At 54.9% G+C, this 16,151-nt stretch overlaps 1 protein-coding gene across 2 annotated transcripts; it reads left to right on the top strand.

The window, feature by feature from the left end:
• The first annotated feature begins 402 nt into the window (after positions 1-402).
• Positions 403-9,204, top strand: NAGPA (N-acetylglucosamine-1-phosphodiester alpha-N-acetylglucosaminidase). 2 transcript variants are annotated; one of them, XM_024759782.1, is made up of 11 exons: positions 403-591; positions 680-1,138; positions 2,115-2,254; positions 3,236-3,344; positions 4,427-4,555; positions 5,041-5,246; positions 5,351-5,398; positions 6,443-6,571; positions 6,731-6,862; positions 6,948-7,011; positions 8,418-9,201. In XM_024759782.1, exons 1-11 carry the CDS (start codon positions 506-508, stop codon positions 8,626-8,628), a joined length of 1,713 nt encoding a protein of 570 aa, XP_024615550.1. In that variant the 5' UTR covers positions 403-505; the 3' UTR covers positions 8,629-9,201. The 2 variants fall into 2 exon arrangements, with proteins under 2 accessions (XP_024615550.1, XP_024615549.1); XM_024759781.1 differs by having other exon boundaries at positions 416-591; positions 683-1,138; positions 8,418-9,204.
• Positions 9,205-16,151: the final 6,947 nt, after the last annotated feature.

Below are 16,151 nucleotides of genomic sequence, written 5' to 3'. Positions count from 1 at the left end.
TGACAGTTATGTCTGTAGAGTACTGAGAACGGTACCTGTAATGTAGTAGGTGCCAGGTAAATGTTACCTGCTCCTGCACAGTGAGGATGGGAAGATCCCACATGCCGCGGAGCGGCTGGGCCCGTGAGCCATGGCCGCTAAGCCTGCGCGTCCGAAGCCTATGCTCCACAACGAGAGGCCACAACAGTGAGAGGCCCACGTACAAAAAAAAGAAAAAAAAAAAGTCTATGAATAAAGCGCAAACGTTAACAATTGGTAAAGATAAGTAAAAAGTATAAGAGAATTCTTTATACTACTTTTTTTTGACTTTCCATAGACTTCAAATTACATCAACGTGAAAACTTCCCGCCGCCCCAGCGCCCGCCCCTTCTAAAATAACACAGTAAATTACAGGAAGAGATTTTGGGATATCCAGAAAAGTATAAGCAATTCAGAGCTAAAAGCTGCCACCAGAAGTCCTGAGTCATGTGGGGTGGGCCCACGTGACCGGAGGCCCGAGTCCAACATGGCGGCCTCCATGGGTCGCTGCCTTCTCTTCTTCATTTCACTGCGCGGCTTCCTCGGTGAGGCATCCGGCAACCTCGGCTCGGGGTGAGTACAGCTGCCGGGGGCAAGCCTCGTTGGGGAGGTCCCACAGACCCGGGCACAGCACTCCGAGCTCAGGTCTGCCCCATCCCAGCAGGGCCTCCCGCGACGATGACTTGCTGCTGCCTTACTCCCGCGCGCGGGCGCGCTCGGCCCGGGACTGCACAAGGGTGCGCGCCGGCAGCCGCGAGCACGAGAGGTGGCCGCCGTCCCCCTCAAACCCCGGTGCCCGCGGCCCCAACGTACGCATCTTCGTCTCGCACTTCGCAGACCGCGCGGTGGCCGGCCACCTGACGCGGGCCGCCGAGCCCCTGCGCACCTTCTCGGTGCTGGAGCCCGGCGGGCCCGGCGGCTGCGCTTCAAGGCGCCGCGCCACCGTGGAGGAGACGGCGCGGGCGGCCGGCTGCAGCGTCGCCCAGAATGGCGGCTTCTTCCGCATGGATACGGGCGAGTGCCTGGGGAACGTTGTGAGCGACGGGCGGCGGGTGAGCAGCGCCGGGGGGCTGCAGAACGCGCAGTTCGGGATCCGCCGCGACGGGACCCTGGTCACCGGGTGAGGAGGCAGGGAGTCCCGTGACTGTCTAGGCCCTAGATTCTAGAGCAGAGGGCCTGAGAGTTGAGGTGTAGCCGTGCCGCCGTGTTCAAGTCCCCTAACCAAACTGAGCCTCCGTTTTCTCATCTTCAGGATGGGGAAAGTAATGCCTTCCTTGTAGAGTTTATTCATTTTCCAGTATCGTGTAGCGCTTGCTTTGTGTCGGTAAATGTGCTGCGTACTGAGGATATAGCTGTGAACAAGCACGGCCTTTGCCTTCAAAAAAGGACACTACCCCCCACCCCATTACTAGGAAAAATAAACAAAACCCAGGGAGATAATTAAGTTAGTTCAAATTGTATATGTGCAGTGAAGCGTTGAACAGATTGTAAATAGAGTGTTGAGTTTCGGGAAGGTGATAAGGAAAGACTTGTCTGAGGAGGTGACCTTTGAGTTGAGACATGAAAATTAATCACAAGTCAGCCAGAGTCAGAACTGGAGGAAGAGCATTGCACTAAGGCTCAGAGGTGCAGAGGGGCTTGGTGTGTGTGAGGGACTGAAGGAAGGAGCAAAATATCAGAGGAGGTCAGGACCGACTTTGGTCATTTATTTATTTATTTTGACTTTGGTCATTTTAAAGCTTGCTCTGAACCTGCTGAATACTAGGCTGGTTGGGCCGTAGTAGGAGCAAGGAGGCCAATTAAGAGGCTGTTGCAGGCATCAGATGGTAGTTCGGCTGGGGTGATGGCCTGAGAGATTGAGGGCCATAGGTGGGCTTGTGATCTGTTGGGGATGGTGGTTTCTGTTAAATGAAGTGTAGATTGGGATGCGTAGACTGTTTGCAAAGATTGCTTCCAGGACCAGGCAGGTTCCTGGGCATGAGGAGGAATCAAGTAGCCGGGTGGTGGGGCGGGCGGGGGTAGTGTGTGTGTGGGGGAGGGCACTACCTGCAGCTGCCACTGCTGTTGACTGAATCTCATGCCTTCCCTGTGTCCAGGTACCTGTCTGAAGAGGAGGTGCTGGACACTGAGAATCCGTTTGTGCAGCTGCTGAGCGGGGTCGTGTGGCTGATTCGCAACGGAAGCATCTACATTAACGAGAGTCAGGCGGCTGAGTGCGATGAGACACAGGAGACAGGTGGGGGAAGGGCAATGAGTATGATGAGATGTGGGTGATGAGTGGGGGTGTTGGCAACAAGCCTCTTGAAAACCAGGACCAGTGGGGTGGTGGGGGAAGTCTTTCAACAAGTACTATTCTAGGTATTGGGGATCAGTGGGGATTAAAGCAGATAAGATCCCTGCATTGTGGACTATATAAGAAATGAAATAGATATTAAGTATACTGGAAAGAAGTGGTTAAGTGCTAAGAAAGAGAAAGTTGGAGGAAAGGAGCTATGGACAAGAGAATAGAGAAGTGTTCCTAAAATATTTGTGGACCGGCAGCATCAGCATCACCGAGGAGCCTGTTATAAATGCAGAACTTCAGCCCCTACCCCTGTGCCTCAGTGCTACAGAATCAGAATCCCTGGGGGTGAGGCCCAAGAGTGTGTGTTCTAAGGAGCCCCCTGTGTGATTCTGATTGACATTCAATTTTGAGAACCACTGGGATATGGAATACTGGGACAGGGAAGGTTCCCCATGGCCCTGATGTGGAAATGGGCTGTTTTAGACTGTGCAGTCAGGGAAGGCCTCATGGAGGAGGTGACTTAGATTAGAAGGCACAAGCCATGGGAAGAGCTGGGGAGAAGTGCAGTCCAGCCAGAAGTAGAAAGTGGCTGCAGGGTGTTCAGAGGCATGGGCCCCCAGGAGATGAGGTAGAAGAAGCAGGCTAAGGAGGTCATGCCAGGCCTTGATAAGGCATTTGGATTTTGTTCTAAGGACAGTGGAGGCCGTTGGAGCATTTTCACCTGGAGTTTGATCTTGATTTACATTGAAGAACAGCCCTTTGGCTACTCTGCGGAGACCGACTGGGGCGGGGCACGGGAAGAGAGATGTTGCATGCATAGACCTGGAGGTGGAGAGTGATGTCTCTGTGGAGAGTGACTGGCAGGAAGTGGCAGGCAGAGCTTAGTAGGCCTCCCGAAGGGCCAGGTGATCAGCCAGGCTGCCTCTCCTTCAGGTTCCTTCAGCAAATTTGTGAACGTGATGTCAGCCAGGACAGCCGTGGGCCACGACCGGGAGGGGCAGCTGGTGCTCTTCCACGTGGACGGGCAGACGGAGCAGCGGGGGTGAGTGCTGTGAGCCAGGGCCTCTAGGCCTGGGCTAAGTCCTGCTCTGAGGAACTCCAGCCCACCAACAGCTGCCCTTCTGACCTCCAGCTGTTCCCTGGGGATGTTCACATCCATCTGTTCCCTGTCTTCCCACAGGCAGAGGGTCCCTAGATCTGTCCCACTTCCAAGAACTCATCATCTTCCACACACTTGCTCTCAGTCTCGCCACCTTAGGGCCTCATCTCTCCTGAGCTCTGATTGGGGTGAAAGGAAATTATCACAAAGTTAGCTGGGAGTAGACCTCGGTTCCAATCCTAGCTTGGCCATCTGCTAGCTCTGTGGCCATAGACAAGTCATTTGACCTCTCTGAGCTGCTGTTTCCTCCTCTGTAAAGTGAGTGTGCTAGTCTGCTGTTGCTGTGTAACAAATTAGCACAGGCAGCGCTGATTTGTTAGATCAAAGCTCTGTAGGTCAGGAGTCAATGGGTGGGGGGGCCCAACTGAGTTCTCTGTTCAGGATGTCCTACAGACAAAACCCAGCTGTTGGCCAGGCAGGGTGCTTATCTGGAGCTTCTGGGGAAGAATCCTCTTCCCAGCTTCTTCAGGTTGTTGGCAGAATACAGTTCCTTGGAGTTGTAGGACTGAGGTCTTTGTGTCATTGCTGGCTGGGGGCCTCTCCACTCATGAGGCCGCCCACGTTCCCCCTTATGTATATACCCTCCTCTTGTATATCTTCAAGCTGAAAGGTGTGTCAAATCCATCTAATCCCCTTGTATTTCCAATCTCTCTCACTTCCTCTTCTGCCTCAGCCATAGAAAGCTCTCTGCTTTTAAGGGCTCCTGTGATTCCATCGGGGCCACCCGGATAATCCAGGACAGTGTGCCCATTTGCAGACAGCTGTGCCACATATCATAACACGATCAGGAGAGTGATCTCTTGTTATAGTCATAGCTTCCCGGGATTGGGACAGGACACCTTTTGGGGGGCACTTAGAAATTTGCCTGCCATGGTGGGTGTGTGATACTGTCCACTGTGGAAAGTAAGATGCATTAACCCAGAAATGGCTGTGGCAAGGTCAGCAGCACTGGTCTTGTGCCACAGCATTAACCTGTGGGAGATGGCGGAGTTCCTGCTGAAACAGAACGTGGTAAATGCCATCAACCTGGACGGAGGGGGCTCTGCCACCTTCGTGCTCAACGGGACCTTGGCCAGTTACCCATCCGATCACTGGTAAGCATACCAGAGCCCCCTTGTTGATGTCCAAGGCCAAGCTTGTCCCCAACTGTCTCATTCAACAAATACTGAGTACCTACTCTGTGCCCGGCTCTGGGAACTCAGCAGAGAGCAGGAGGAGCCAAGACCCCTGCTTCTCGCTGCTTACAGGAAGTATATGTAGCGTACCAGCCCACCAGCCCAGGCCGATGGAAGGGGGTGATTGGTCAGGAAAGACCTGAGGATAGTGAAGCATGAGCTGAGATCTGGAGGATGAGGGGCTAGGTGGGCATGGGAGAGCCTTCTGGGCATAGAAGAGCATGTGCAAAGGCCCTGGGGTGGAAGGGATTGTTGGGGGTGGGAAGAACCTGTAAAAGGCTGGAGAAGGGACAATGAAGAGAGGCAGGGAAAGGCAGCCCTCAGGGGCTGCAGTGGGGGGGTTTGAGGGTTTGCTGGGGTGGCCAGCACTTCAGCCTCTCTTCACACTCCTGTTTCTTCTGCAGCCAGGACAACATGTGGCGCTGTCCTCGCCACGTGTCCACCGTGGTGTGTGTGCACGAGCCCCGCTGCCAGCCGTCTGACTGCAACGGCCACGGGACTTGCGTGGAGGGGCGCTGCCAGTGTACGGGGCGCTTCTGGCGGGGCGCCGCCTGCAGCGAGCTGGACTGTGGCCCCGCCAACTGCAGCGAGCATGGGCTCTGCACGGAGAGTGAGTGGGACTCTTTGGGAGGCAGCTCCAGCCCGGGCTCCCCGCTCTCACTGCCCCAGCCCTGCCTGGGCCCTCACCTGACCTTCTCGGTCTTGTCTTGGCAGCCGGCTGCCGCTGCGAAGCTGGATGGACAGGGTCCAACTGCAGTGAAGGTAAAAGCCACCAGGCCAGCCTCCTCCCCAGCCCCCTGGTCACACGGGAGAGGGTGAGCCTGGCAGCTGCGAGCCTCAGCTGCCTTTATCCCTGCCTCCTGGTCTGCAAGTCGCTTCCCTCTTGTCTCATGCTTTTGCCTCACGTGTAAATCACTGTATTAGTGTCCTGGGGCTGCTGCAACAGATTCCACCAACTCAGGCTTAAAACATTACTTTATTCTCTCACAGTTCTGGAGGCCAGAACTCCATAATCAAGGGGTCAGTAGCGCTCCACTGGCTCTGAAAGGTCTGGGGGAGGGTCCTTCCTGCCTCTTCCAGCTTCTGGGGGTCCCCTGCATTCCTGGACTGGTGGCTGCATCACCCCATCTCTGCCTCTGACTTCACAGGCACAGCCTTCTCCCCTGTCTGTCTCCAGTCTCCCGCTCTGTCTTCTTACAAGGACCCCAGGCCACTGGACTTGGGTCCACCTTAAGTGCAGGATGTTTTCATTTCAAGATCCTTAACTTAATTGCATCTGCAAAGACCCTATTTCCAAATAAGTTCACATTCACAGGTTCTGGGGATTAGAACATATCTTTGCGAGGACACAGCTCAACGCACTTATAACCCTCCATAGCTTAAATCCTTAGTGGCTTTCTTTGGCTCTGAGTGAAAAATTTGAACTCCTCAGCATGACCTGCCAGGCCCTGGGGGCTCCAGCCACGCCCTGCTCTCCAAGCCTCAATGTCAGGTCCTCAGAGTCCTCCCCACCCCACCTCCTCAGTGCTTTGCTGCTGCCACAATCGGTCCCGTCCCTCCAGTGTGTGTCCTCCCTTGTCCTTTGACACCTGCTTTCTGGCTTGCTGGCTGCCTGCCCTCAATGAGATCATAGCCTCGGGGCCTGCCACGTACCAACTTCTCCAGAACTATCTGTTGGGAGAACATGTGAACCTACAGGGCCACTTGGGGCGAGAGAGTTGCGTTTGCAATCCTGTTGGCCCCAGCCTGGGGTGGGGTTGGGGGGCAGGACCAGATTTTGCAAAGGCCCTGCTTCCCCCATCCCAGCGTGCACCAGCGGCTCCTTCGGGGAGGACTGTGCCAAGAAGTGTCAGTGTCATAATGGAGCCACCTGTGACCCCGTTCGGGGGACCTGCGCCTGTCCCCCTGGCTTCACTGGAGACATCTGTATGCAGGGTAAGCTGGAAGGGCCCCTGACTCAGCCAAGAGGGAGCCCCGCCCAGGGATGCTTTTGCATCAGCTCAGCTCAGCACACCACTGGGCCCATCCTGGCAGTGCAGAGAGAGGCCCTGCCACCGAGGCCTCCACCTCTGTCCTCTTGGCTCCTCCCTGTAGAGTGTCCCCTCGGCTGGTACGGGCCAGACTGCCAGAGCCCTTGCAAGTGTGAGCACCAGTGTCCCTGCGACCCCCAGACCGGCAACTGCAGCCTCGCCTGGTCACGCACCTTGAATAGCATCCTCTCCCGAGGTACGGCCCCTCCCAGGCTCCCCGGGGACAGCAGGGGGCAGACCCCTCCTCTCCCAACCTTCAGCCTCTCCCTGGCATCTTGCAGTGAAGCAGTGTCTCCCGCTACCCGAGGACACCCTGCGGGCAGGAGAACTCTCCCTTTTCACCAGGTAGGTACTTTGCTGGGAGCTGGGGCAGGGGTGGGAGGAATCCCACCTCCCTCTGCCTTTGAGGCGTGGCCTCCGCTCAGGGTCTGGGCAGGGCTAGGAACTGGCAGCTGGGCACCAGATGACAATTCTCTGACATAAGCACAGGGAGAGTCCTAGGTGATGCTCGCAGCCACCTGTGCTGTCCAGGGAGCTGCTGAGAAGGACCCTGGCCACCACCCCAGTGGAATCTAGGGGCCAGGGTGTGGGCTTTTTTTCTCAGCTTCCGGTGCAAGAAGCATGAAGCCCTGAGCAGTTCACGTCATTTCTCTGACACCTGGGGGTGTTCACCCCTCGTGTTGGGTCTTTATTTTCTAGTTGCAGGGGGTCTTCAACTTGACCTCCAGGGGAGTGTGTTAAAAGAGAGAGCTGGGTTCAAGAACCAATGCTGTCGGTCTGGGAGCCCCACTTGGAGAACCTCTCTTCTCATGGTTCTCATGTCCCATAGCCCCCCTGGGTGCCCAGCCCAGCCCCGTCCCCTCAAAGTGGGAAGCAGGTGTAGGTGTGAACGAGAAGCCCCTTGGCCTTGTCCTGGAGGCAGCACCTGGGAGCTCATCACAAACGCAGATCCCAGATCCCTCCTGGAGGTCCTGACCCTGAGTCGGGTGGGGCCTGGAGGAAAATCCTGGAAGTGTGCTGGGAATTGCAGCGGACCAGGGACAGTGGTTCCCGGGAGCCCTGCACCCCAAGCTCAGCCTCCTCGGGTGTGAGACCTGCAGTGAGGGAAGGAGCGCCATGGGGTGCTGAAGGGCACAGCTGCAGGCCCTGCCACCCGAGCAGTCTGCTTTTGCATTGAGGGCTTCAGACAAAGACTCACGTGAAGGAAAAAAGATCATTGAAGGACCCCACCCATCCCCGCCAGCTCCCTGCCTTGGAGGAAGGGGTGTGGGTCCTCCCTGCTCTGTGTGCTTTGAGGACCCTGGAGAGAACCCAGCCTCTGTTGTCAACATCCCCGGAAGCACAGAATGCAAACTGCTGCTTCCCGGGGCAGATTAGGTCCCCAGCTGTATTACATGTGGCCTGTACCCACTGAAATTTACACTTATGAGCAACATCTGAAACTCAGTAACGTTCATGTAAAAATCTTTTTTTTTCCACGGCTGCTCTTGAAATATCAGGAGATGTGGCCGCACTGGCCTTAGTCCCACATAACAACTGTCCCCGCTTCTCCCGAACATGCGTGGAGTGTGCCCTCCACCCCACCAGGCCCATTTGTTCTTCGACAGTGTGCGGTCCCTGGAGGCCCCCGACCCTGTGCCCTTGTTCTGGGAGGAGGAGCCAAGTGAGGGGAGGGAGGGAGCCTCTCCAGCACACCCCCAGCCCGAAGCGCCCAACAGTGTCCCCGTTCGGGGTTTCTCTCCTGCCCCCAGGACCACCTGGCTGGCCATCACCTTGGCCCTGGTTTTCCTTCTGCTGATCAGCACAGTGGCAAACGTGTCCTTGTTCCTCGGGTCAAGGGCAGCGAGGAGCCGGCACCTGGATGGGGCCTACGTCTACCACCCACTGCAGGAGATGAACGGGGAGCTCCCGGCTGCTGAGAAGGAGCAACCGGGTGACACCTGTAACCCCTTCAAGGACTGAAGCCTCCAGCTGCCCATCATGACCTGTTCTGGAGGCTCGTTGCCATGAGCTCTGGCTTCTGCAGGGGATATTCCAAGGCCACTGACCATTTGGGTGGTCTCGACCCATGTGCCAAGCCAGGCTTCTGACAGCACCTGTGCCTCAGCCCCTCACCTGGCCGCCTGCCGTGGCACGTGCAACCCTAGCGATACAGCGCGCCCTGGAGAGACTCTGCCTCCTTCCCCGCCTGCCTGTGCCTGCCGCTCACGAGGCCTGTCCCCCAAGGGCCTGCCCCGCTGCTGCCAGAGAGCCTCCAGCCTCCTGGGGCAGGGGCGCTGCCAGTGGAACTGATGATGACCGAACTGTGGCCAAGTGGCAGGGTCCAGCCAGCCCCCTTGGATGGGGTGAAGAGACTATGGCCACATCGAGGGACCCTTTTTTACAGACCTCATCACCGAACTTGCCAACTAGAATTCTATTTCCTGTCATGGGAAGCTCCTTAAAGGGAAGAGGGGTGAAATCATGTTTACAGGCTCTCTTATTTTGTCCTGCCGCCAGAAGGGTTTTTCTACCACTTGAATAAATTGATATAATAAAAGGACCCCTGGAGCGGCATCTGAATGCGGAATCGTGGAATTGAGGGACCCCTAGATTTTGACAGGTGGGGCTGCTTAACCTGAGTCAGGGGCATGTCCAGCTCCCTTGTCTATTTTGTTTAATCCAGGGGTTCTCACTTTAAAGTGTACTCGAATTACCTGGAAGAACTTGCTAAAAATGCAGATTCTGGCCTGGGCTGGTGCCTCAGAGTCTGCAGGTCTCACTGAGCTCCCAGGTGATGGCTGCAGGTGTCTGGACCACACTTTGAAAGAGGAAAGTTTAGTCCGCACCATGTTTTAGTAGAATTTAAATTACCAACGCTTAAAAGTCAAGAGGTTAAAAAAAAAAAAAAAAAAAAAAAAAAAAAAAAAAAAAAAGTCAAGAGGTTAACTCCAGTTTTCTGGTTTCTGTCTTTTTTTATATATATAAATTTATTTATTTTTGGCTGCATTGGGTCTTCGTTGCTGCGCACGGGCTTTCTCTTGTGGCAAACGGGGGCTATGCTTTGTTGTGGTGCGCGGGCTTCTCACTGCAGTGGCTTCTCTTGTTGCGGAGCACGGGCTCTAGGCACATGGGCTTCAGTAGTTGTGGCTCGCGGGCTCTAGAGCACAGGCTCAGTAGTTATGGCGCACGGGCTTATTTGCTCCGCGGCATGTGGGATCTGCCCAGACCAGGGCTCAAACCCGTGTTCCCTGCATTGGCAGGCAGATTCTTAACCCCTGCACCACGAGGGAAGTCCTCTGGTTTCTCTTTAAAAGAAAGAGCTCGAAGCCCCAGCTGATGCCCTCCTGCTGCAGCAAGGAGGCAATGACTTGTCCGAGCTGAGAATGGCTGGTGCCATCTGGATCTGTCCTCTCCAGCTCATAACAGCCCCAGCAGCTGGCTTCCCTCACCTGTGACCTGCATCCCGGCGAGTATTAGAGTTTGTAACTTGTGGCCTCGAAGGGTCTTTAGGAAGTGCCTGGTGACGCCCTGCCCCATGAATATAATATCACACTGTGTGCTTAGCAGCTTTTGGGGGAGGGGAGGTGGGGGAGGTGCTGCTGTTTCCAGCAGGTCCTCAAATAGATCCAGGCATGTGATGGACTGAATGTTTGCATCCCCCCAAGGTTTGTATGTTGAAGCCCTAACTCCCAATGTGATGGTATTTGGAGGTGGGGCCTTTGGTTTAATTAAATTAGGCTTAGATGAGGTCATGAGGGTGGTGCCCTTATAAGAATTGGAGGAGACAGGAGAGCACCATCTCCACGTGCACACAAAAGGACAAGGCTGTGAGAACACGGTGAGAGGATGGCCGTCTACAAGCCAGGAAGCAGGCCCTCACCAAGAATGGAATCTGCCAACACCTTGATCTTGGACTGTAACTGTAGCGGTTACCTAGCACTGTGCAGAAAACGAGCCCAAAACTGGTGGCTTTAAACAACCAGTCATTGCTTCTCATGAAAAATAATTATTTCTTGTGCTTCTAAGGTCAGCTGGGTGATTCTGTTGATCTGGGCTAGGATCAGTGAGTCCGGCTGGGCTCACTTATGTGCCTGCCATCAGCTAATGGGCCAGCTGGGGCCTGGTCTGGGGTGGCCACAGCTGAGGACATAGCTCTGGTCTGCGTGGTGTCATCCTCCAGGAGGCTGGCTCAGGCTTGGGATGAATGTGGAGATGGGGATCCAGGGAGAGATGTGAAGCCTCTTGAAGCTTCACCCCTTGATGAAAACCTGCAAAGGAACATGAATGCAGGAGGCTGACTGAACCCATCACTGCAGCTGAGCTACTGTAACACGGGTCTAATTTCACTTTAGAAAGGAAGTATTCGGTTCAGAGAAGTGAAATATCACAGGCCAGCTCCCAGCCTCCAAGTTCCTGCAGGAATGCATCTGTGGGTCTGTACGTCTTTGTCTCTCCTGGAGACAGGGTGTGGAGAGCTGCCGTGCCAGCCTGCGACATTCCCTACAGGGAACAGGATGTTTGGGTCCTACAGTAGGTGCCACAGGCCAGGGTCTGTTGGTGTCCTGGGGCACATCTCATCAAGCACCTAGTGGACCCATCAGCCCACAGCCCACAATACCTACCACCAAGCCACCAAAAGTTCTCCCTTCTCACTCAGCCCCTGTCCTGAGTTTGTGACCAGGTTGGAGGAAAGAGGGGAGTGGTTTTCACAGCATGTCCAGGAACTTGACCACCACTTGTCCAAAGATCCAGGAGAATGCTGCAGGTTTTTATTCCTCCATCCAGAAATATAAACAACCAAGTTCACGTGTTCCTCCAGGGACCTTGTGTTTCATCTACACCTGGAAGTTTAGTTTTGTATTTTGCTTTTATTTACTTATTTTTTGGCCACGCCGTGTGGCATGCAGGATCTTAGTTCCCTGACCAGGGGTTGAACTTATGCCCACTGCAGTGGCAGCGCAGACTCCTAACCACTGGGCTGCCAGAGAAGTCCCATATTTTGCTTTCTTTTAATGAACCCCTGGGCTGCTTTGATGTTTTGCCGCCAGTGTTCAAGGGTAGGAAATAGTTTCAAGAGCTCGGACAAGTTCCCAGGCACCTTAGAATCGATTTGGCATATTCTTTTTGTTTCTTTGTTTGTTTTGTTTTGTTTTTTGGGTTTTTTTGCGGTACGCGGGCCTCTCACTGTTGTGGCCTCTCCCGTTGCGGAGCACAGGCTCGGGACGCGCAGGCTCAGCGGCCATGGCTCACAGGCCCAGCCGCTCCGCGGCATATGGGATCTTCCCAGACCGGGGCACGAACCCGTGTCCCCTGCATCGGCAGGCGGACTCTCAACCACTGCGCCACCAGGGAAGCCCAATTTGGCATATTTTTTTTTTTTTTTTTTTTTTGCGGTATGCAGGCCTCTTGCTGTTGTGGCCTCTCCCGTTGCAGAGCACAGGCTCCGGACGCGCAAGCTCAGGGGCCATGGCTCACGGGCCCAGCCGCTCTGCGGCACGTGGGATCCTCCCGGACCGGGGCACGAACCCGCGTCCCCTGCATCGGCAGGCGGACTCTCAACCACTGCGCCAGCAGGGAAGCCCTGGCATATTCTTAAGACAGCTCCCAAGCCTGGCTGCAGGTCTGAATGTATTCCCCCAGAATGACCCACTGAATCAGAATCTCAGGGGCGGGAGTTGGGGGGGTCAAGGAGTCTACAAGGAGCACCCCCGGGGATCCTGAGGCAACAAGCTGTGGAAACCCTGGTCTTGAAGGTTCTGATGTCCACTGAGGGCATCTTTGTTCTCAACTGTGCTGGCAGCTGGCTGGAGAATCACAGTGCCGGGCACAGGCCTAGTGGACTCCAGGCCAGAGGGAGCACAGCAGTACCTGGGGAAGGTCCATCGTGGCGTGCCTGAGGGTCCCTAGGACACTCTGAGCCATGTGAGTCCTGCCCACATTCGCCCCCCCTGTGGCCCATGGATTTTTTAAAAATTTGTCACAAGCAGGTATCTATCTTTTTTTATTTGGATCTTAGTTCCCCGACAAGGGATTGAACCCAGGCCACAGCAGTGAAAGCGCTGAGTCCTAACCACTGGACCACCGGGGAAGACCCACTGGTATCTATCTTTGCCCAGCATCCAGTCTCTCTTCTTTCAGTAACTTCCCTTCTTAGGCTGGGTCCCCTGGCAGCAGAACCTGACACTAGGATGTGAGGGCAAGTAGTTTATTTGGGAGGCGACCCCAGGAAGCCCTGCTGGGGGACGGAAAAGTGAGTCTGGGAAGGGAAGGCAGCCCGTACACGGTGCCTGAGTGAGCAGCTCCCACTGTGGGCGGCCAGGCTCAACCCCTGGGACCTCTGGGGGGTGGAGAGAACGCCTCGGAGTTGGCCACCCGCTCACAGGGAGCTGAGGGTGTTTATCAGCCTACGTTCATTCATCAGGTTGAGAACTGCTCCTGGGGGTTAACTCCCTGGCACTTCCAGTCTGCCCTTCTCAGGGACGGGGTGATGCTCCAGCCCCAAGAGGTAGCCATCAGAGAGAGAGTTGCAGGTTCATATATCCAGATGTCCTCTGCCCAGGGAAGGTGGGCAGGGCATTGAGAGCCACAGCCGAAAGCCTCCCTCATGTTGCCTTTAGGTAATACCTCTCCCCCAGTCTCCATCCTTGTGGTCTGGCTGGCACTGTCACCTCCCTCCCAGTCCCAGGTGGTCTCAGTGGATGGTTCAGAGATAGGCATCTGTCCCAATCGGCCAATCAGAGCCCACCCTGGAACTTCTGCTGGAAGTGGGGGTGAGAAACTCTGCCAGGATTGTCCAGCATCCAGGGTGTGGGCCACATGGAGGAGAGTGATGCCAATATGGAGAAGAACCCAACCAAGAAAGGGGGATATTTGATCCCCTGGATCCAGCTATACCTGAAGCATTCTTGGACTTCCCAATTACATGGACCAGTAAATCCCCATTTGGCTTGAGAGAGTTTGTGTTGGACTTTGGGGTCTCTTGCAACCCCAAGAATCTGAAACTCATGACATTTTGGAGTCGGGAATTTGCAGAGCTTAGATGGGACATGGAGCAGGAGGCAAGATAGTGTCTGAGATTCCAGTACCTACCTGTGGTGTTGGGGGAACACCTGTGACACGAATATACAGGAGCCTAAGTCATCGGTACTGCTGGTCGGGGTTAACATGGGCTACTTATGGCTGTGCAAGTGTTCCCTCCCCACCCCATGGGAGTGATGGAAGACTCCCGGGCACAGAATGTGTACTAGAAGTCCTGGGGGCCTGACTTGGAACCCCAAGAGTTCTGTGTGTTGGGCAGTTGCCATGGTGACATGTGTCTCAGCTGCTGGGCTGCTCCTTATTTAGTTAGTATCTTATTTAGTATCTGGAAAGACCCCAGAAAAAGATTCCAATCCTGGGGTCAACGGGTGGGCTCAGGGGCCCTGAAATGGAAACGGGATTCAAGTGTGATGCCACAGCTTTCATCGGATTCTCGAAGGATCTGTGTCCTGGCTCCAGGACTCTTAGGTCAGGGGTTTCAAATTGTACCTTTTGGGGACCCGCATTTCTCAGCAGTGCCTTGGTGGGTTCTGAAGGGAGGGGAGGGGAAATGGGTTGGGGAGAAGTTTGAGAGCCACCCAGCGCCTTTCCTTCCGGCTCTTTCCAGCTCCTTCCAGGCTCTGCCCAAATTCCCACAAGAGCTACTTGCACCCTGACACCCGCCTCCTCTGCAGAGGCCCCTGGCCTCAGAGGGAGAATTGGTCCCAGAGGAAGCCTTTGGGCCACAGCGGGGCTGGCTGTGTTGTGTTCTGCCCTCTCTGGACCGAAAACCCAAGGCGCCTCCCAGACGTCAGCAGTGGAACCTGACCCCAGCTCAGACCTGACCCCAGTTCGCCTGCCACAGGGAGCTCTTAGCCACACCCATGGCAGCTGGCTGTTGTGAGAGCCCCTGCCCAACAGCTCCTGGGCAACCAGTGGAAAAGCAGCAGCTGATTGCTACCTCTCCGGGCGGGTGGGGGCGGAGGGGGGGAAGGGGGGCGCCGAACGCAGCCACAGGAACCGCACCTCCCCTGCTCCCCCGACAGCCCTTGGCCTCCTGCTCCAAAACAAGGGACCCTTCCAGTGGTTAGGACTCAGCGCTTTCACTGCCGGGGGCCCGGGTTCAATCCCTGGTCGGGGAGCTAAGATCCTGCAAGCTGCATGGCTGTGGCCAAAAAAAAAAGGGAGTCCCACGCCGCCTGTGACACCTTACTCCGTGTCCCAGGGGCGCTCGCAGGAAGGACAGGGGCCACCCCAGACAGGCCCCCGCCCCCTCCTGATGTCAGGACTTGGCTGTCTTCTGATGCAACTCTGGGACTTGGGTAAAACCCAGGGGAGAGGGCAGAGCAGCCCAGGAAGATGGACAGCAGGGCCCTCACCTTCACCTGGATACCTGGCAAGTAGAATCCAGGAGCCCACTCCCAAGACTCGGTGTTGGCAGTGATGAGTGGGGCCTAGAGGCCCGCATTTAATACACTGAAAACTGCACGTGTGTCTGTTCATGCACTGTATGCATATGTGGTGGGTTGAATAGTGTCGCCCCAGAATTCGTGTCCACCCAGGACCTCACAATGTGACCTTACATGGAAGTAGCATTCTTGCCAGTGTAATTGGTTAAGGGTCTTGAGATGAAATCATCCTGGACTTAATGGGCCCTAAATCCAATGACTGGGTGTCCTTATATAAGAGACGACACAAAGAGGTGAAGGCCAGGTAAAGACAGAGGCAGAGACTGGAGTGATGTGGCCACAAGCCAAGGAACACCAGGAGCCTTCAGAGGCTGGAAGAGGCAGGAAGGATCCTCCCCTAAAGCCTTAGGAGGGAACACAACCCTGCCAACACCTTCATCTCAGACTTCTGCCCTCCAGACTGTGAGGGAATCAATTTCTACTGTTTTAAGCTACAACTTTGTGGTAATTTGGTACGGCAGCCCTAGGAAACTAATACACTACATTTGTGCTTTATATGTTAAAAACGTGATTTTTTTGTGCAACCCTCTTCCCTCTGAGAACCAATCTGCAACCCCTTAAGGGTGATGTCACCCCTGTTGAACATGCTCTTGAGTCTTTTAAGCAAAAGCTGAGTAATTCTTGAACAAACCCAGGGAAACCTCCAGGGTTCTAGGAAGTAGACAACAGAGGTATATCCAAATCTAAAACGTTTAATGCTTCTGGTTGGAGCAAACAATCAGGTGAACAAGAAACATCGTGTTTTCCTGGCTGAAACAGACTGTGTGATCAGTTCATTTTACAGGGGGAGAAATTCCAGACGCAGGGTAGGAAAAAAAGTCTCAACCCGTGGGGAGAACATTCTGTAGCTCGTTGAGGGAAACACCACTTGGAATGATGCTCTTACAGATGAGTGGATGTGCCCAGAGAACACAAGCAGTTTCTAAAAAGGGAAAGTCAGAGGTAACTAGTATCCCAATCTCCCACTTTTCTCCAGATGCACAGTGTGTAAAACAGTGACGGGTGTCCTCACAGGAA

The sequence above is a fragment of the Neophocaena asiaeorientalis genome, unplaced genomic scaffold (assembly GCF_003031525.2).
Source record: "Neophocaena asiaeorientalis asiaeorientalis breed wild unplaced genomic scaffold, Neophocaena_asiaeorientalis_V1.1 scaffold254, whole genome shotgun sequence".
NCBI classification, from domain to species: Eukaryota; Metazoa; Chordata; class Mammalia; order Artiodactyla; family Phocoenidae; genus Neophocaena; species Neophocaena asiaeorientalis.
Note: the sequence above shows the minus strand (reverse complement) of the source record. Positions and strands in the feature narration are given on the sequence as shown.